This window comes from Mobula birostris, chromosome 12 (assembly GCF_030028105.1).
Source record: "Mobula birostris isolate sMobBir1 chromosome 12, sMobBir1.hap1, whole genome shotgun sequence".
Lineage (NCBI taxonomy): Eukaryota > Metazoa > Chordata > Chondrichthyes > Myliobatiformes > Myliobatidae > Mobula > Mobula birostris.
This window is the reverse complement of record NC_092381.1, coordinates 9,411,147-9,431,976: the sequence shown is the minus strand read 5'-3', so window position 1 is coordinate 9,431,976 and position 20,830 is coordinate 9,411,147. Positions and strand designations below refer to the sequence as shown.

The window sequence follows — 20,830 nt, the reverse complement described above, 5'->3', positions numbered from 1 at the left end:
AGAGCTGTAGAGAGTGGTTTAACCTAAAATGGCAGGGTGGGATAGAGCTAAGGATGAGCCAGCAGGTTTACAAGTAGATGGTGTAATATGTAATGTGAATGGAAGGAAGGACAAACCAATGATTGGGTACAAATGCAGACAGAGCAAAGAGTTAAATTGTACCATAGAGTCAAAATTCAAAAGGGCAAAGAATGCAGGACTGAAGGTGATGTGTTTAAATGCTCGTAGCATTCGGAATAAGGTGGATGAACCCATGGCGCAATTAGAGATGGGTAAATATGATGTTGTGGGCATCACTGAGTCGTGGCTGAAAGAAGGCCATAGTTGGGAGCTTAACATCAAAGGATATACTTTGTATCGAAAGGACAGGCAGGAAGGAATAGGTGGTGATGTGGCTCTGTTGGCACGAAATAGAATTACGTCTTCAGAAAGAGGTGACATAGAGGTCAGAGAATGTTGAATCCTTGAGGGTGGAGTTAAGAAACAGCAAGGGTAAAAAAAGCATTATGAGAATCATACATAGGCTTCCAAATAGTAGCTAAGATGTGGTGTTTTGATTCCAAAGGAAGCTAGAAAATGCATATAATAAGGGTACTATCATAGTTGTAATGGGGGACTTCAATATGCAAGAGGATTGGGAAAATCAGGTGGTGTCGAATCGCAAAAGATGGAATTTGTTGAATGCCTATGAGATGGCTTTTCAGAGCAGTTCGTGCTTGAGCCTACTGAGGGAAAGGCTATCCTAGATTGGATGTTGTGTAATAATCCAGATCTTATTAGGAAATTTAACATAAAGGAATGCTTAGGAGGCAGTGATCCGAATATGATTGAATTCATACTGCAATCTGAGAGGGAGAAGCATAACTCACATGTATTAGTATCGCAATGGAATAAAGGTTTCTCCCGTTATCCAAAGATAGAGCATTCCTATGAAACGGTCCGTAAGCCATATGTCGTAAAGTGAATAAGCAATTACCATTTATTAATATGGGAAAATTTTTTGAGCGTTCCCAAAAAATAACCTAGAAAATCATGCCAAATAACACATAAAACCTAAAATAACAGTAACATATAATAAAAGCAGGAATGATATGATAAATACACAGCCTATATAAAGTAGAAATACTTTCCTACAGCACTGTCTAGCGCAGCGAAAATCTCGCGGAAGCGCTCTCGGCAGAAACACTCTCTCCAGTGACCTTTAAGCTATAAAGCTGCCAAATCATACCAAGTAACGCATAAAAATACACAGCCTATATAAAGTAGAAATAATGTATGTACAGCGTAGTTTAACTTACCGGAATCGGGAAGACTCCAATAAATTGCAGTTGCGTCACAGTTAAACACTTGCTTATACAAATAAGCACCTGACGCAATCGGCAATCGCCTCTGATCTGGGCCGACATTTACGTGCTGGGCGGCACCTAATTAATTAGCTTCTTTATTTCGGCTTTTTTCTTGAAGATGTGCTGGGTGCGTTCCGTGCCCTCGCCTCAGAAACCAATCAAGCCGCCCATGACTACTTTTAAATTCCACTTTTGCAACACTTTCATCACTACCGTCCAGTGCTTTCTGTTTCAGCTTATTAAAAAGACTGACTGATTTCTCCTTAAGTATAAGAAAACTTAACGGAACACCACGCTTTGTACACCCATCAATCCACTCAAGCAATAGACTTTCCATTTTATCCATTACTGGATGCCGACTAAGAGAGACCACTTTGCTACGAGCAGAACCAACAGTAACATCGGCAGCTTTCGGGATACTCTCTCTCTGTGAATAAATAGTGCGAATGGTGGATGCAGGCAAGTTCAACGCGCGGACAATGTCCTTACTTGGTTTACCTCGATCGAAATGCTTAATCATGTCTAGTTTTACGCTAAGTGTAACACCCTTACGAGCTCTTTTTGGTTTTTCCGATACCTTAGAACTCATCTTGCTAACAGATGCACAAAATAAATCGAGATAAAGCACATGTTTAAGCAATGCCGGCTAGAATGCCGTTCCGGGGGAGGAGCTTGGCTGTTCATGTGCGCGCTGCCTTTTTTCGTAACAGTGAAAACACCTTCTGTTAGCAAAAACAGGTAACTAATGTAGGTCTTTTGTAACAGCGAGGTGCCGTAAAGCGAACATTTGGAAATCGGGCCACCTGTAAAGGGATACCGAGGCATGAGAAAGGAGCTTGCCAGGAGAATACTGGTGGGGATGATGGCAGAGCACAAGTGGCTGAAGTTTCTAGGAATAGTTCACAAGGCACAGGATAGATATGTCCCAAAGAAGAAGATGCTTTCAAATGGCAACCATGGTTGACAAGGGAAGTTAAGGACTGCATAAAAGCGAAAGAAAGGGTATACACGAGGAATTCTGCAGATGCTGGAAATTCAAGCAACACACATCAAAGTTGCTGGTGAATGCAGCAGGCCAGGCAGCATCTCTAGGAAGAGGTACAGTCGACGTTTCAGGCCGAGACCCTTCATCAGGACTAACTGAAGGAAGAGCTAGTAAGAGATTTGAAAGTGGGAGGGGGAGGGGGAGATCCAAAATGATAGGAGAAGACAGGAGGGGGAGGGATGGAGCCAAGAGCTGGACAGGTGATTGGCAAAAGGGGTATGAGAGGATCATGGGACAGGAGGCATACTATAAAAAATGACGGTGGTAAGGTAGTAATTGGGGACAAAGAAAAGGCAGATGAACTTAATGAGTACTTTGCGTCAGACTTCAATGTGGACGATACTAGCAGTATACCAGAGGTCCATGTGTGTCAGGGATCTGGAGTCAGTGCCATTGCTATTACAAATGAAAAAGTGTAAGGCAAACTCAAAGGTCTTAAGGTGGACAACTTACCTAGACCAGATGGACTACACCCCAGAGTCCTGAGAGAGGTGCTGAAGAGATAATGGATGCATTGGTCATGATTGTTTAAGAATCACTTGATTCTGTTATGGTCCTGGAGGACTGGAAAATTGCAATTGTCTCTCTACTCTTTAAGAAGGGAGGAAGGCAAAAGAAAGGAAATTATAGGCCAGTTAGCCTAACCTCAGTGGCTGGGAAAGTTATTATTGAGGATAAAGCTTTGGGGTACTTGGAGACAGGTTGAGTCTGTGGTAAAGAAGGCAATTGCAATATTGGCGTTTATTTCAAGGGGAATAGAATATAAAAGCAAGGAGATAATTCTGAGGCTTTATATGACACTAGTCAGACTGCACTTGGAGTCTTGTCAACTGTTTTGGGCCCCATATCTCACAAAGGATGCCTGGTCATTGGAGAGAGTTCAGAGGAGGTTTATGAGGGTGATTCCAGGAATTAAGGGGTTAACATATAAGGAGCATTTGGCAGCTTTGGGCCTGTACTCATTGGAATTTATAAGAATGCAGGGGGATCTCATTGAAACCTACCGAATGTTGAAAGGATTAGATAAGGTGGAAGTGGAGAGGATGTTTCTTCTGGTGGGGGTATCCAGAACTAGAGGGCACAGACTCAAAACTGAAGGGTGACCTTTTAGAACAGAGGTAAGGAGCAATGTTTTTAGCCAAAGAGTGGTGAATCTGTGGAATGCTCTGCCACAGACAGCTGTGGAGGCCAAGTCTGTGGGTATATTTAAAGCGAAAATTGATAAATTTCCTGATTGATCAGGCCATCAAAGGATATGGCAAGCAGGCAGGTGTATGGGGTTGAGTGGGATCCAGGATCAGACATGATGGAATGGTGAAGCAGACTTGATGGGCTGAATGGCCTAATTCTCCTCCTATATCTGATGGTCTTATTGGCTGTGGTCCAGATGCATGGTGTTGGGACTAGGCAGACAAAACAGTTCCACGTGGACTGGATGGGTTAAAGGGCATGTTTCTCTGCTGTAGAGTTCTACAACTGCATGATTGTAAGAGTCTCCGAAATGCCCCTAATGTATCTGCCACCACCCCTGGAAGGGTGCTCCACGCCCCCACCACTCTCTGTGTAAGAAAAAACCTAATTCTGATATCCCTCCTGTATTTTCATCCAATCTCCTTTGCACTCTCGTGCAAAATTAAATGTTTAAAGTAAGCTGGTTATCAAAATATGTATATGCCACCATGTATTACTCTGAGATTCATTTTCTTAGAACATAGAAATTTATAGCACATTACAGGACCTTCGGCCCACAATGTTGTGCCGACCGTGTAGCCTACTCTGGACAGAGCCTAGAATATCCCTACCGCACAGCCCTCTATTTTTCTAAGCTCCATGTACCTATTTAAGAGTCTCTTAAAAGACCCTATTGTATCCCCTTGCACCACTGTTGTTGGTAGTGCATTCCATGCTCCACCACTCTCTGTGTGAAAAAATTACCCCTGACATCCCCTCGGTACCTATTACCAAGCAACTTAAAGCTATGCCCCCTCGTGCTAGCCATTTCAGCCCTGAGAAAAATGCCTGTCATCAACTTATACAACTCTATCAGGTCACTTTCATCCTCCGTCGCTACAAGGAGAAAAGGCCAAGTTCACTCAACCTATTCTCATAAGGTACACCCTCCAATCCAGGCAACATCCTTGTAATATTCTTGTGGGCATTCTCAGTTGTACAAATAAATAGGAATCAGTGAAACTGACAAAGAACCAAAGTGCAAATTAAGAAAAACTGTGCAAATACAAAATAAAGTAATAAATCAGTTAATAAATGATACTGAGAACATGAGTTGTAGAGTTTGTGAAACTTCATCTATAGGTTGTGAGTTCAGTTCAGTGTTTGAATGAGTGAAGTTATCTACACTGGTTCAGGAGCCTGGTTAATATGTGAGTATTAGCCGTAACTGACCTTTCCTTTTGTTGGCAGGTCAACATCTTCTTCCTGATCGTCACCGTCTACAAAATGGTGAAGCACACGCCGACACTGAAACCTGACTCCAGCAGGTTGGAGAACATCAAGTAAGCATCAGGGAATTTTGCGCGGAGGGTGTGGCAGTGGAGTGCTTGGAAGACTTTGTGATGCATGGCCTAATTGTTTCTCCATTGCCTTTTCCAATGCTGGCCTGGACTCTGTTCACTGAGTTCAATCTTTCAATGACCATCCAGATCCAACAAGACTATGCTGGTTCTGAACAGAGCACTCTCAGGAGTTCTTTCTGCTAATTTTTATTACTGCCTGTTACATCATTGGCATTTAGGGATGCACTGAAGGTCTTCCATCTCTATCTTTATGGAAGGATTCTTCATTGCTGTTTACATAACAGTTATTTTTTGACCAATCAGGAGCCCTGAGCTGAACCCCTAAACTGGGAGGATCGGTGGACCACTCCAAGTCTGGCCTCTACCCTTTCACCTGTTTGGCATGGGGACTCTACAAGAGCCAAAGCACAAGGCCCTGACTCCAGCCAACATAGCTCTCTGAGTCATTAAGACACACAAGCCGCCAAATCACGGCTAGGTTTGGGTCCTCCAGGTCTTTCCCTACTGCTTGGCTATTTATTGTTTCTTTTGACTATCTGTCTAATTCCATAGAAACATACAGGACTACATATATACATATATATATCCAGTTGTCATTTAAAAGTTGTTACTGTAACTTCTTTAACCACTTTCTCTGGCTACAGATTCCACACTTTGTTTAAAAGTGCCCGTCAAACAGTATTTCAAATGTTGTACTTGCCTTAACCACTTCCTTTGTCAGCTCATTTCGTATACAGACCACCCCTGATGTAAAAGAGTAGCTGATCCGCTCTCCCGCCCCCCCCCCCCACAAAGTTCCTGTTATATCTTTCATATCTCACCTTAATCTTATGTCCTCTTATGTTTCTTGATTCCTGAACCCTGGAAAAAAAGGACTGTGTATTCACCCTATCAATGGCCCTCATTATTTTATATACCTCTTTAAGATCATCTCTCAGTTTCCAACGGTGTGAGGAATAAAAAGACCGCGACCGTCCAACCTCTCCCTATACAGTAACTCAGTTGCTTAATATCCAGGTAATATTTTCTCTGCACTCCTTCTAGTTCAGTAACACTTTTTCTATGGCCATTCGACCAGACCTGAACACAGTACTCACCAGTGTGTCTTCACCAGATTGCTGTACACAGTGACCTCTTCATTTTTATAGTCAGTATCCTGACTTATTGAAGCCTGCATGCCAAAAGCTTTCTTCACCACCCTATCAACCTGTGACTCCACTTTCAGTGAGCTAGGTACTTGTCTTCCAAGGTCCCTGTGTCTTACAACACCACCCGGGGCCCTGCCGGTCACTGTGAAAGACCTACATGGATTTGACTTCCCAAACTCTCCCAGGCACTGAGTTCTAATTTGTGTTCCCTGCATTGAAAGATTCTTTCAGATTCAGATTTATGTATCACGTGTATGTCGAAACATACAATGAAATGTCTCGTCAGGGGTTAACAACCAACACAATCCAATGATGTGCTGGTGGCAGCCCACAAATGCCGCCACACATTCCAGCGACAACATAGTCTGTCTACGATGTACAGCAGAACAACACAAGCAACAACAAGAACAACACAAAACAAGGCTCTTTCCAACCCACTCACACATAAAAACAGGCCTCCAACCCCAGGACAAGACATCTCTGGGCCTCCAGTCCTTAGTCCTGAATTCTCAGACTCACAGGCAAAAGAGAAAACTAAATCTTTTCTGCTTGCACATGATCTATATCACCACCACGCCCCTCTCCCTCCCAACCATTCTGTCCACATCCCTGCATTTTCACCAGTCCTTGATCACAGACATTGGCCCTTCGTCCTCCAGTCCTTGTCCTGGATCATCAGGACCCCAGGTAACATTGGTCCAAAACCGTAAATCTGCAACCCTGGCCCTTGACCTTGCTTTGATTGGTAGCAGCTCCTCTCTCTCTACCCCATTTCAGCCCTCTGGGATCGTGTGCACCGTCTCTCAACTCTTTCAATCTCTCCTACTCCAAGGGGAGATATTTCCAACTCCTCCAGTCTAACCTCGGAGCTGAATTCCATTGTCCTTGTATGAGGTTACTGAACCTTACCAGGAATAAAGCAGTGATCTGTGACTCTAAACCTCTCCCAACCGGGTTCAGTTCCCTCTCTCTGTAGCATGGCCAGAAAGGTCAGTTTTGCTTGGCAATTTCGAAGGCCAATTTCAGGTTCTGAATAGAAGCCAAGTAAGTATTAATCTCAGTCTCGAGGGCTCACATTTGTCAGAAGTGAAGTAATTTCACTGGTATTCTAGAAACCCGGGCCACTGTTTGTATGGATATTTACAATGCCTTAACGCAGTTTGTTTTGCTAAATGGCTTTCTCGTCCTTGGTAGCGGAAAGTATTTCTTCATAATTTTGCACTCTTCAGAGACTGAAGCGGCTTGTTTGTCAACAATCCAGTGGCTGTCAAGGGGCTCTGTGATAACTACATTCTTGGCTTGTTCAATAACTGCCAGCCACATAGCAACTTACGGTACTTGCATAGAATAATGACAGCAGGTATTATTCTATAACAGTACAGTGCGGTTTGGGAAATTGGTTATCAGGAACTAGATGCTCTGTTTCCAAGGGTAGTGAAGGCCATTTTGGAAGGAGAAGTGGACTAAGATTCACAAGGAGGAATACACACACCAGTCCGGATAGAGGGATCAGAATCGGAAAGAGTGAGCAAATCGACACAACTACGAAGAAGGCATGATAGCTGCCATATTTCATGAGAGGTTAGAGGAGATTTAGTCTGTCATCAAAAACACTCACAAATTTCTACAGATGTACCATGGAGAGCGTTCTGACTGGCTGCATCACCACCTGGTGTGGGGTGGGGGCACTACGGAGAGTCAAAAAAAGCTGCAGGGAGTTGTGAAATTAGTCAGCTCCATCATGGGCGCTAGTCTCCATAGTATCCAGGCCGTCTTCAAGGAGCGATGCCTCAAAGAGGTGGTATCCATCATTAAGGACACCAATTACTCAGGACATGCCCTCTTCTCATTGCTACCATCAGGAAGGAGGTACAGAAGTCTGAAGGCACACACTCAGTGATATAGGAACAGTTTCTTCCCCTCTGCTATCTGGTTTCTGAATGGATATTGAGCCCATGAACACTACCTCACTAATTTTCTATTTCTGTTTTTGCACAACTTATTTAACTATTTAATATATGTACTTGCTGTAATTCACAGTTTTTTTTTCTACAATTGCGTGTTCCATTGTACTGCTGCCGCAGACATCAAATTCCACAACCTATGCTGGTGATATTAAACCTGATTCTGATTCTCATCATAGAATGTAGAACATTACTGCACAGTCCAGGCCCTTCAGCTGACCCCTTAACCTAGTCTTAATCAATCTAATCTTTTCCTCCCACATACACTCCATTTTGTATTCATCCATGTGCCTATCTAAGAGTCTCTTAAATGTCCCTAATGTATCTGACTCTACCACCACCTCTGACAGCATGTTACACATACCCACCACTCTGTATAAAAAAAAACCTACCTCTGACACTTCCTGGATACTTCAATCACCTTAAAATTACACCCCCCTCCTTGTTATGTCTTGTAACTTCAAAACAATAAACCAATTCAAAGGAAAACAAGAGAGTCACAAAATGCAAGTTTTAGTTTATATTTTACTTTAAGCGGGTGCGCACACATCTTGTGGTAGTGTGATGACATATGCAATTCACGTATTTATACATGTAACCCATAATGAAATATTTAAATGACCAAGAATGCTTAATAAACCAACATATTAACAAGATTACTGAAATATTAAATACACAGTGTTCGTATTAGCCATTTCTGCCCTGGGAAAAAGACTCTGACTTGATCAATGTACACCTGTGTCATCTTGTACACCTGTGTCAGGTCACCTCTCATCGTCCTTCACCTCAGAGAGAAAAGCTCTAGCTTACTCAAACTATTGTCGTAGGACACGCTCTCTAATCCAGGCAGCATCCTAGTAAATCTCCCCTGTACCCTCTCTAAAGCTTCTACATCCTCCCTATAATGAGATGAACAGAACCAAAAATCATACTTCCAAGCTGCAACATTACCTCACGGCCCTTCAACTCAGTCACCCAACTAATGAAGGCCAACACATCATACGCTTCCTTAACCAACCTATTAACTTGTGCGGCAACTGAGAGAGCTATGAACGTGGAGCACAAAATGCCTCTGTTTCTCCACACTACTGAGAATCTTGCTATTAACCCTGCATTCTGCCTTCAAGTTTGACCTTTCAAAGTGAATCACTTCAGAATCAGAATCAGGTTTAATATCACCGGCATATGTCATGAAATTTGTTATCTTTATGGCAGCAGTATAATGCAATACATAATATAGAAAAAAACTGAATTATGATAAATATATATATATAAGGCAACACACACAAAATGCTGGAGGAACTCAGCAGGCCAGGCAGCATCTATGGAAAAGAATACAATCAACATTTCCATTCACCATAAGACCATTAGATATAGAAGCAGAATTAGGCCACTTGGCCCATCAAGTCTGCTCCACTATTTCGTTATGACTGATCCATTTTCCCCTCAGCCCTGATCTTCTATCTTCTCCCCATATCCCTTCATGCCCTGACCAATCAAGAATCTATCAAATCCAACTTAAATGTATATAAAGACTTGGCCCCCACAGCCCCCTGTGGCAAAGATTTCCACAGATTCACCACTCTCTGGCTAAAGAAATCATCTCCATTCTAAAGGATGTCCCTCTATTTTGAGACTGTGTCATCACCGTGAGGTAATGTAGACTTTCTCACCATAGGAAACATCCTCTTCACATCCACTCTATTAAGGCCTTTCACCATTCGATAGGTCACAGCACTCATTCTTCTTAATTCGAGTGAATACAGACCCAGAGCCATCAATCGCTTTTCATAAGACAAGCTATTCATTCCTGGAATCATTTTTGTGAACCTCCTTTGAACCCTCTCCAGTTTCAGCACATCTTTTCTAAGACAAGGGGCCCAAAACTGCTCACAATATATCAAGTAAAGCTTCAATACTGTTTCATAAAGTTTCAACATTCTATCCTTGATTTTATATTCTAGTCCTCTTGAAATGATTACAAACATCGCATTTGCCTTTCTCACCACAGAATCGACCTGAAAATTAACCTTTAGGGAATCCTACACAAAGACTCCCAAGTCTCTTTGCACCTGTTTTTTGTTTTTTCTCTCCATCTAGAAAATAGTCAACCCTTTAATTCCTTCTATCAAAGCGCATGACCATACATGTCCCGATACTGTATTCCAGCTGCCATTTCTTTCCTCATTCTCCTAATTTGTCTTAAGTCTTTCTGTAGCCTCTCTACTTCCTCAAAACCACCTGCCCCGCCACCTATCTTCGTATCATTTGCAAACTTTACAACAAAGTCCTCAACTCCATCATCAAAATCATTGACATATGATGTAAAAAGAATTGGTCCCAACAGAGATCCTTGTGGAACACCACAAGTCACTGGCAGCCAGCCAGAAAAGGCTCCATTTATTCCCACTTTTTCTCTCTTGCCCATTGGCCACTCCTTTATCTATGCTGGAATCTTTTCAGTAATACTATGGGTGTTTAGCTTGCTAAACAGCCTCATGTGTGGCACCTTGTCAAAGATATTCTGAATATCCAAATACACAACATCAGTCGATTCTCCTTTGTCTATCCTGCTTGTTGTTTCTTCAAGGAATTCCAACAGATTTGTCAGGCAAGATTTTCCCTTGAGGAAACCATCTTGAACAAGGCCTATTTTATCATGTACCCCCAAGTACTCTGAGACCTCATCCTTAATCCTACATCTTCCCAAGCACTAAAATCAGACTAACTGCCCCATAATTTATTTTCTTCTGCCTCTGCCTTCTTGAAGAGTGGAGTGGCATTTGCAATTTTCCAGTCTTCCAGAACCATTCCAGAATCTAGTGATTCTTGTAAGATCATTACCAATGGCTCCACAGTCTCCTAAGCCACCTCTTTCAGAACCCTGGTGTGTTCACCATCTGGCCCAGATGACTTATCTACCTTCAGACCTTTCAGTTTCCCAAGAACATTCTATCTTGTTATGGTAACTTCACATACCTCATGACCCCTGACACCTGGAACTTCCACTATACTGCTAGTGTCTTCCACAATGAATACTGATACAAAATACTATTCAGTTTGTCCACCATTCCATTGTCCCCCCACATTACTAACTCTCCAGCATCATTTTCCAGTGGTCCGATATCACCTCTCTTTTACACTTTATGTACCTCAGGAAATTTTTGGTATCCTCTTTATTATTATTGGGCCCAGACCCTTCACCAGGACTGGAAAAAAAGACGAGAATTCAGAGTAAGAAGGTGCGGGGGGGGGGGGGGGGGTTGGAGGATGTACAAGGTGGTAGGTGATAGGTGAAACCAGGAAAGGAGTAGAGGTGAAACAAAGAGATAAGGGGCTGGAGGAGGGGGAATTTGATAGGAGAGTGTACAAGACCATGCAATAAAGGGAAGGGGGAGGATCACCATATGGAGGTGATGGACAGGTAAGGAAAAAAGAAATATTAGTGAGATAGTGTTCATGGGTTTAATGACCATTCAGAAATCAGATGGCAGAGGGGAAGAAGCTGTTCCTAAATCACTGAGTTTGTGCCCTCAGGTTTCTGTACCTCCTTTCCACACCAGCAGTATGAAGAGGGCAGGTCCTGGGTGGTGGGCACTGCCATTTTTAGGCACCGCTCCTTGAAGATGTCTTGGATACTATAGAGGCTAATGCCCATGATGGAGTTGACTAATTTTGCAACTTTTTAACAACTAATTTTACACTTTACTTTTTTCTGAGTTTAATGAGCAAAGTAAGACCAGAAGACATAGAAGAAGAATTCAGCTATTTGACTCATCAAGTCTATTCCACCATTAAATCATGGCTGATTTTCTTTGACATGATTCTCTCTTTTTCTCTTATCAGTTACAAACTAGCATCCTCTGCTTTAAATGCACCAAGTGATTTGGTCTCCATAGCTATCTGTAGCAATGAATTCTACAGATTCATAGCCCTTTGGATGGAGAAATTCCTCCTCATCCCAGTTTTAAAGGGACATCCCTTTATCTTGAGGCTGTGCCCTGGACCCTATGTTCTCCCACTACAGGAAACATCCTCTGCATGTCCACTCTATCCAGCCCTTTCAGAATTTAGTAGATTTCAATAATATGTTCCTTAATCCTTCTGAACTCCAGCGAGTACAGGCCGAGAGATATCAGATGATCATCATATGTTAAGCCTTTCATTCATAGGATCATTCTCGTGAGCCATTCTTGGCGGAAGTTAACAGAGTAGTGGTTGATTTTTATAGCTTTGAGCAATCCAGCGCGCGCGTGCGCGCGCGCGCACACACACACACACACACACACACACACACACACACACAAACACAGTCGGCCACATGCCCTCTCCTGAGTCAGAATATTTACTGCCACACATTATATGGGTACTGATGGGTCTCTATCCTGGGGCTTCCAACCCAAGGGTACCATTACCACACAGACTGCAACAGTTACTGAAAGGGCCTCAACACTACTATCTCAGCAGTACTTAGAGATGGGCAAAGTGAAAGGAAATTTATTACTTGCTATAACAAATAGATGCTGAGAGACTGATATCCCATATACTAAAATAAAAGCAATTTAAAAATGAAGCTGCTCCCATTGGCATACCTGTATTTACCCCAGTGAACTTTGGGGAAATGGAGACTTCTTTTGGTACATTCTACAAATGTTGTAAATCGAAGATTTTGTGAGAGTCTTGGGCAGTTTATTTTTTTTATTTCTGACTGTGGAGATTTAACAGGCTGAACGTTTTCACTGCGTGGAAAAATGAAAGGAACCACAAGGCAGTGGATTGTAGTGAGACCACACACATCTCTGCCGAAGGTTTACTCTTTGAAACAGTCGCGTGGCTGAGCCATAGTGCAATGCCTTTTCCAGCAGCTCTCCTTGTGATCGGATGCAGTCTGGGTTGGCACTGAGGACAATTTATAAGAAAGAGAAGAAAAAAAATCAAAGTTGCTTCTCAGTTGCTGGAATGGTGGAGAAACCAGCCAGCTGGGTTCAAAGCATTTCTGGGACCCTGGGAGGCAGTTGAGGGTTTAGGCAGAGAGTGGGTTAGATGGGGAGAGGAAAGCCAGAAAGGAACATGATGCCTATTGATGTCAGCTGGCGAGATGTTTGAAAATCACTTTCCCTGCATACAGCATGGACAGAGACAGAGAAGGAGAGAGAGGGGGAGGGAAGGAAGGGGAGAGAGGGGAAGCAGGAGAGGAAGAGAGAGAGACAAAAGCTGCAGCATTTTCCTCTCTCCCTCTTTTTTTCTTCTTACCCCTTTGCTTCTGCTCACACAGTACAGTAATCACAATGTTTGTGAAGACTATTACAACAACACTTACCAGGGTAAGAGATGTGAAAGTGTCACAGGCAGAAATAAGTGTTGTTGCTATTACTAAGGAGGAGGTGCTTAGGAAGCTGAAAAGTCATGTGAACATACTTCCTGTACCGAATAAAGTGGCCACTAAGTGTATGTTTGTGGTCTTCTGCTGCTGTAGTCCATCAAGGTTTGACATGCTGTGTTTTCAGAGATGCTGTCTGCACACCACTGTTGTAACATGTGATTACTTGAGTTACTGTTGCCTTCTTGTCAGCTTGAACCAGTCTGGCCATTCTTCTCTAACCTCTGTCATTAACAAGGCATTTTTGCCCACAGAACTGCCACTCACTAGGTACTTGTTGAACTACTCTCTGTAAACTCTAGAGAGCAAATGCAAATCCCAGAAGATCAGTAATTTCTGAGATACTCAAACCACCCCATCTGGCACCAACAATCATTCGACATAGTCACTTAGATCACATTTCTTCCCCATTCTGGTATGTGATCTGAACAAAAAATGAACCTTTTGATCATGTCTGCGTGCTTTTATGCATTGACATGTTGCCATGGGATTGGCTGATTAGATATTGTATTGATGTACAGGTGTACCTAATAAAGTCACCACCGACTGTATGCTAACATTTTTGCCAATCGGTGTAAAGTGATACAAGTGATAAAGGATCAATAAAAAAGGTTGATGTTCCTCGTCCTCTGTTGGTAAGAAAGATTTTTGGGCTGGTTCTCCATTCGAACAATGGGTGTGAACAGTTCTCATCAATGTGGAAAGGTTAAAGTTATTAATATCACACGACTGCATTTTAATTCAAGAGAAATCTGTTGCCTAAAGTGAAGGTCACTGATCTGAGTGGGAGAAAGAAGCATTCTTCATATCAGCAACCCACATAGCTGGCTGGAATGGAGCTAGAATGTAAAAGGAGAGATCATACTTAATCTGCTTACTGGCGGAGACAGCTGTAGTATTAATGGTTAAAAGCTGCTATTAGGCTGTGTCTTTTAAAGTGGCATTTATGTAGGTTTTAACCTAATCAGCTTTATGCTTTTTTTCTCTCTCTCTCTCCCCAGGTCCTGGGTTATGGGTGCCTTTGCTCTTCTCTGTTTGCTTGGCTTGGCTTGGGGATTTGGTTTGCTTTTCATCAACGAGGAGTCCATTGTCATGGCCTATCTCTTCACAATCTTCAACACTTTCCAGGGGATGTTTATTTTTATATTTCACTGTGCTCTGCAGAAAAAGGTAAGTGACTGTCCAGTCCTGGGAACAGGGTTTGTTAGTAAAAATGCAAAAATTCAGCAGGTTGGGCAGCATCTAGAGAGAGAAACAGTTAATGCCTCGAGTCTATAAATATTTCTGCTTTGTCAGGGTTCACATAGTGACCTAAATAGAGAGAGGAGAGTATGTATTGTTAAAAGTACATACATGGATAAACACATATACAGACGCAGAGAGACACATATGCACATGCGCAGACAGAGACACATACACAGACATGAATGTGCACACAAACACAAATGCACACGCACACAGACACATGCACATACATGAAGACACACATGCTTATATGCATGCGCGCACACGTAGACACATACATGGACATACATAAAATCTTACACATTATTTAAAATTCAAAGTCAATTTATTATCAAAGTATGTATATGTCACCATAAACAGCTCTGAGATTCATTTTCTTGTAGGCATTCAAAGTAGAACAAAGAAATACAATAGAATCAATGAAAATCTACACATAAAGACTGATAAACAACCAAAAAGAGCAAAAGGTAAACTGTACAAGTGAACAAAATAACACTGAGAACATGAGTTTGTTACACTTGCACACTGAAAAAGAATCACAAGCATTTCCGTGAAAATATCAAGAGACTCCTGTGTCCCATGTCCTCTGAGAAACAGGGAGATGAAACCCATGTCTCATCTTACCAGATATAACGTTTGTTAGACCCTCACAGTCCAATGAAATACTGATTAGTAGGTTAATTAGTCATTGTAAATTGCCCTGTGATTAGGTTAGGGTTAAATCGGTGGGTTGCTAGGCAGTGCTACTCAAAGGGCTGAAAGGCCCGTTCCACACTGTATCTCTAAATAAATATATAAATTGTTATTTCCTTTGGAGTTTAACTTTCTTATGCCTGTCTGCATTTTGATAAAATTAGCTGTGCTTTATATCTATGTAGAAACTTTGTTTTACTGGTGGGTATCCCATTACTGGAATAGGGGCTATTTTATTGGTTAATTTAAGCAATGGAATTTGTATGGAATTTAATGTTATCAGCAAACTGGTACAAGAAAACCAAACCACGTTGAATTAGTCTCTTTGTCCCTGTCTTCCCCCGACCCCTGCAAGATTTTTGTCTCTTGTTTTTTTTTCTCTTGCCTTTCCTTTCATTTTATTCTTGTAACGCTTAATAAGCAACCAAAAGCAAAAAGTTTTATGCTTCATTCTTGACTTCTGAAGTACCTCGGATGAAAAACATCAGGATCCAACACCTTTGACCCATTGATCCCTCTCCATCCTCTCTGCAAACTAACATAAACTTATTTCAGAAGTCCTGTTCAAGCGTATTGTCCGAAAGGTCGACTATGCTTTTTTCCCATAGACGCTGCCTGACCTGCTGAGTTCCTCCATCATTTTCTGTGTGTTGCTCAAGATTTCGGTATTTGCAGAGTTTCTTGTGTTTGTTCATTTGTTTTGGGCCATTCCCAGCTCTGATGAAATATTGTTCATCTGAGACACTAAATCTATTTCTCCCTTCACAGACACTGTCTGACCTCAAAATTCAAAGTTCAAAGTAAATTTATTATCAAAATACATATATGTCACCATATACTACCCTCAGATTCATTTTCTTGTGGGCATTCACAGTAAATGCAAAGGAACAAAAAAACTAGCAGAATATTAATAGTAAATAAATAAGCAATAAATATCAAGAAGATGAGATGAAGAGTCCTTGAAAGTGAGCCCATAGGTTATGGGAACAGTTCAATGATGAGGCAAGTATAGTTGAGTGAAATTATCTTCTCTGCTTCAAGAGTTAGATGGTTGAGGAGCAATAACAGTTCCTGAACCTGGTGAGTATTTACAGCTTATTAATTTTTTTTTATTTCTACCATCCAGGCTATGTTTTGGATCCATTATTAGAACATCATTGGGGCAGCACAGTAGCGTAGTGGTTAGCACTGTGGTTTACAGTACAGCTGACACAGGTTCAATTCCCACCACTGTCTGTAATGAGATTGTAAGTACTCCCCGGGTCTCCTCCGGGCGCTCTGGTTTCCTCCCACAGTCCAAAGATGTACCAATTGGTAGGTTAATTGGTCATTGCAAATTGTCCCGTGATTAGGCTAGGATCAAATTGGAGGATTGCTGGGCGGTGTGGTTCAAAGGGCAGGAAGGGCCTGTTCCCCACTGTATCACAATAAATAACATTAATTGTGTGAAAATATTGACAGTCCTGTCATGGTACTTCCCCTCTGCCATCTAATTCCTAAATGGATATTGAACCCATGAACACTACCTCACTGTTTTAATATATAGTTTAAAAAAAGTACTAAGCCCACACTACCCCATAACCCTCCATTTATCTTTCATCCATGCGCCTGTCCAAGAGGCTCTTAAATACTCCTTGTCCCCATTCCAACCTCACTCCTTCCGAACGCTCTGCTCTCCACTCCCTCCGCACTAATCCTAACCTTATTATTAAACCCGCCGATAAGGGGGGTGCTGTTGTAGTCTGGCGTACTGACCTCTACCTTGCCGAGGCACAGCGACAACTCATGGATACCTCCTCTTATTTACCCCTCGATCGTGACCCCACTAAGGAGCACCAGGCCATTGTCTCCCACACCATCACCGACTTTATCCGCTCAGGGGATCTCCCATCCACTGCTACCAACCTTATAGTTCCCACACCCCGCACTTCCCGTTTCTACCTCCTACCCAAGATCCACAAACCTGCCTGTCCTGGCTGACCTATTGTCTCAGCTTGCTCCTGCCCCACCGAACTCATTTCTGCATACCTCGACACTGTTTTATCACCCCTTGTTCAATCCCTTCCGACCTATGTTCGTGACACTTCTCACGCTCTTAAACTTTTCGATGCTTTTAAGTTCCCTGGCCCTCACCGCTTTACTTTCACCATGGATGTCCAGTCCTTATATACTTCCGTCCCCCATCAGGAAGGTCTCAAAGCTCTACGCTTCTTTTTGGATTCCAGACCTAATCAGTTCCCCTCTACCACCACTCTGCTCCGTCTAGCGGAATTAGTCCTTACTCTTAATAATTTCTCCTTTGGCTCCTCCCACTTCCTCCAAACTAAAGGTGTAGCTATGGGCACCCGTATGGTCCTAGCTATGCCTGCCTTTTTTTGGCTTTGTGGAACAATCTATGTTCCGTGCCTATTCTGGTATCTGTCCCCCACTTTTCCTTCGCTACATCGACGACTGCATTGGCGCTGCTTCCGCACGCATGCAGAACTCGTTGACTTTATTAACTTTGCCTCCAACTTTCACCCTGCCCTCAAGTTTACCTGGTCCATTTCCGACACCTCCCTCCCCTTTCTAGATCTTTCTGTCTCTGTCTCTGGAGACAGCTTATCCACTGATGTCTACTATAAGCCTACTGACTCTCACAGCTATCTGGACTATTCCTCTTCTCACCCTGTATCTTGCAAAAACGCCATCCCCTTCTCGCAATTCCTCCGTCTCCGCCGCATCTGCTCTCAGGATGAGGCTTTTCATTCTAGAACAAGGGAGATGTCTTCCTTTTTTAAAGAAAGGGGCTTCCCTTCCTCCACTATCAACTCTGCTCTTAAACGCATCTCCCCCATTTCACGTACATCTGCTCTCACTCCATCCTCCCGCCACCCCACTAGGAATAGGGTTCCCCTGGTCCTCACCTACCACCCCACCAGCCTCCGGGTCCAACATATTATTCTCCGTAACTTCCGCCACCTCCGGGATCCCACCACTAAGCACATCTTTCCCTCCCCCCCTCTCTCTGCATTCCGCAGGGATCGCTCCCTACACAACTCCCTTGTCCATTCGTCCCCCCCCATCCCTCCCCACTGATCTCCCTCCTGGCACTTATCCCTGTAAGCGGAACAAGTGCTACACATGCCCTTACACTTCCTCCCATACCACCATTCAGGGCCCCAAACAGCCCTTCCAGGTGAGGCAACACTTCACCTGTGAGTCGACTGGGGTGATAAACTGCGTCCGGTGCCCGACGCAGACTGGGAGACCGCTTTGCTGAACATCTACGCTCTGTCCGCCAGAGAAAGCAGGATCTCCCAGTGGCCACACATTTTAATTCCACATCCCATTCCCATTCTGACATGTCTATCCACGGCCTCCTCTACTGTAAAGATGAAGCCACACTCAGGTTGGAGGAACAACACCTTATATTCCGTCTGGGTAGCCTCCAACCTGATGGCATGAACATCGACTTCTCTAACTTCTGCTAAGGCCCCACCTCCCCCTCGTACCCCATCTGTTACTTATTTTTATGTACACGTTCTTTCTCTCACTCTCCTTTTTCTCCCTCTGTCTCTCTGAATATACCTCTTGCCCATCCTCTGGGTCCCCCCCCCCCCGTCTTTCTTCTCGGACCTCCTGTCCCATGATCCTCTCGTATCCCCTTTTGCCTATCACCTGTCCAGCTCTTGGCTCCATCCCTCCCCCTCCTGTCTTCTCCTATCATTTCGGATCTCCCCCTCCCCCTCCAACTTTCAAATCCCTTACTCACTCTTCCTTCAGTTAGTCCTGACGAAGGGTCTCGGCCTGAAACGTCGACTGCACCTCTTCCTACAGATGCTGCCCGGCCTGCTGCGTTCACCAGCAACTTTGATGTGTGTTGCTTGAATTTCCAGCATCTGCAGAATTCCTGTTGTTTGCTCTTAAATACCCCTAATGTTTTAACCTCCACCACCATCCCTGGCAAGTCATACCAGGCACCCACAACCCTCTGTGTCAAAAAACTTACCCCTGATGTCTCCCCTGAACTCCCCTCCCTTAACTTTGTACATATGCCCTCTGGTGTTTGCTATTCGTGCCCTGGGAAACAGGTACTGGCTATCCACCCTATCTATGCCTCTCATAATCTTGTAGACCTCTATCAAGTCCCCTCTCATCCTTATACGCTCCAAAGAGAAAAGTCTCAGCCTTGCTAACCTTGCTAAGACTTGTTTTCCAATCCAGGCAATATCCTGGTAAATCTCCTTTGCACCCTCTCCACAGCTTCCACATCCTTCCTATAATGAGGTGACCATAACTGAACACAATACTCTTAAGTGTGGTCTCACCAGCAATTTGTAGAGTTGCAACATGACCTCTCTACTCTTGAACTCAATCCCATTAATGAAGCCTAGCATCCCATAGGCCTTCTTAACTATCCTATCAACCCATGCGGTGACCTTGAGGGATGTATAGATTTGAACCCAAAGGTCCCTCTGTTCATCCACTGTCTTAAGTAACCGACCATTAACCCTGTACTCATCCTTCTGGTTTGTCCTTCCAAAATGCATCACCTCACACTTATCCAGATTGAACTCCGTCTGCCACTTTTCTGCCCAACTCTGCATCCTGTCTATATCCTCTTGTAACCTTTGACAACCTGCAGCTCCATCCACAACTTCTCTAATCTTCATGTCGTCCGCATACTTACTCAACCATCCTTCCACCTCTTCATCCAGGTGCATGTCTGTCCAAGGGTGGTCGTGGTGGCAAGTTCGATAGATGCATCCAAGAGGCTGTTTGATAAGCAATGAAAGGAAACAGAGAGTGTACAGCCATTGTAATGCCAGAAGGAAATTCACTCAGTGGCCACTTTATTAGGTACACCTGTACACCTGCTTGTTAATGCAAACACACTAATCAGCCAATCACATGGCAGCAACTTAATGCATAAAAGCACACAGACATGGTCAAGAGGTTCAGTCGTTGTTCAGACCAAATATCGGAATGGGGAAGGAATGTGATTTAAATTGTCTTTGGAATGATTGTTGGTGCAAGACAGGGTGGATTGATTATCTCAAAAACTGCTGATCTCCTAGGATTTTCACTCTAGAGTTTACAGAGAATGGTATGAGAAAACAAAAAAAAAAATCCAGTGAGCACCAGTTCTGTGGGTGAAAACGCCTTGTTAATTAGAGAGGTCAGAGGAGAATGGTCAGATTGTTTCAAGCTGACAGGGAGGTGACAGTAACTCAAATAATTACACATTACAACAGTGGTGTGCAGAAGAACAACTTTGAACACACAAGGCGGTCGAACCTTGAAGATGGTGTGCTAGAACAGCAGAAGTCTACACTGGGTTCTACTCCTGTGCCCAACACAGTGGTCACTGAGTGTAGTTGCAGTTACAAAGTCCAGAACAGATGGACAACTAAAGTGCAAGGGCCTTAATGAGGTAGATTGGGAGATCAAGAGTTCATCTTTCAACACATGAGAGTTCCTTATAATTAGAGG

General features: G+C 43.3%; 1 protein-coding gene across 18 annotated transcripts in view; it reads left to right on the top strand.

Moving 5' to 3' along the window:
* The window catches only part of adgrl2a (adhesion G protein-coupled receptor L2a), a 958,846-nt gene that overhangs the window by 917,388 nt on the left and 20,628 nt on the right, over positions 1-20,830 (top strand). For all 18 annotated transcript variants that reach the window (XR_011887962.1, XM_072273294.1, XM_072273297.1 and 15 more), the window contains 2 exons: positions 4,813-4,904; positions 14,419-14,587. Coding sequence is in view for 17 of the 18 variants with exons in the window: in XM_072273294.1 (XP_072129395.1) it covers positions 4,813-4,904; positions 14,419-14,587 (261 nt within the window). In the remaining variant the exon portion in view is untranslated. The remainder of the gene's footprint in view (positions 1-4,812; positions 4,905-14,418; positions 14,588-20,830) is intronic.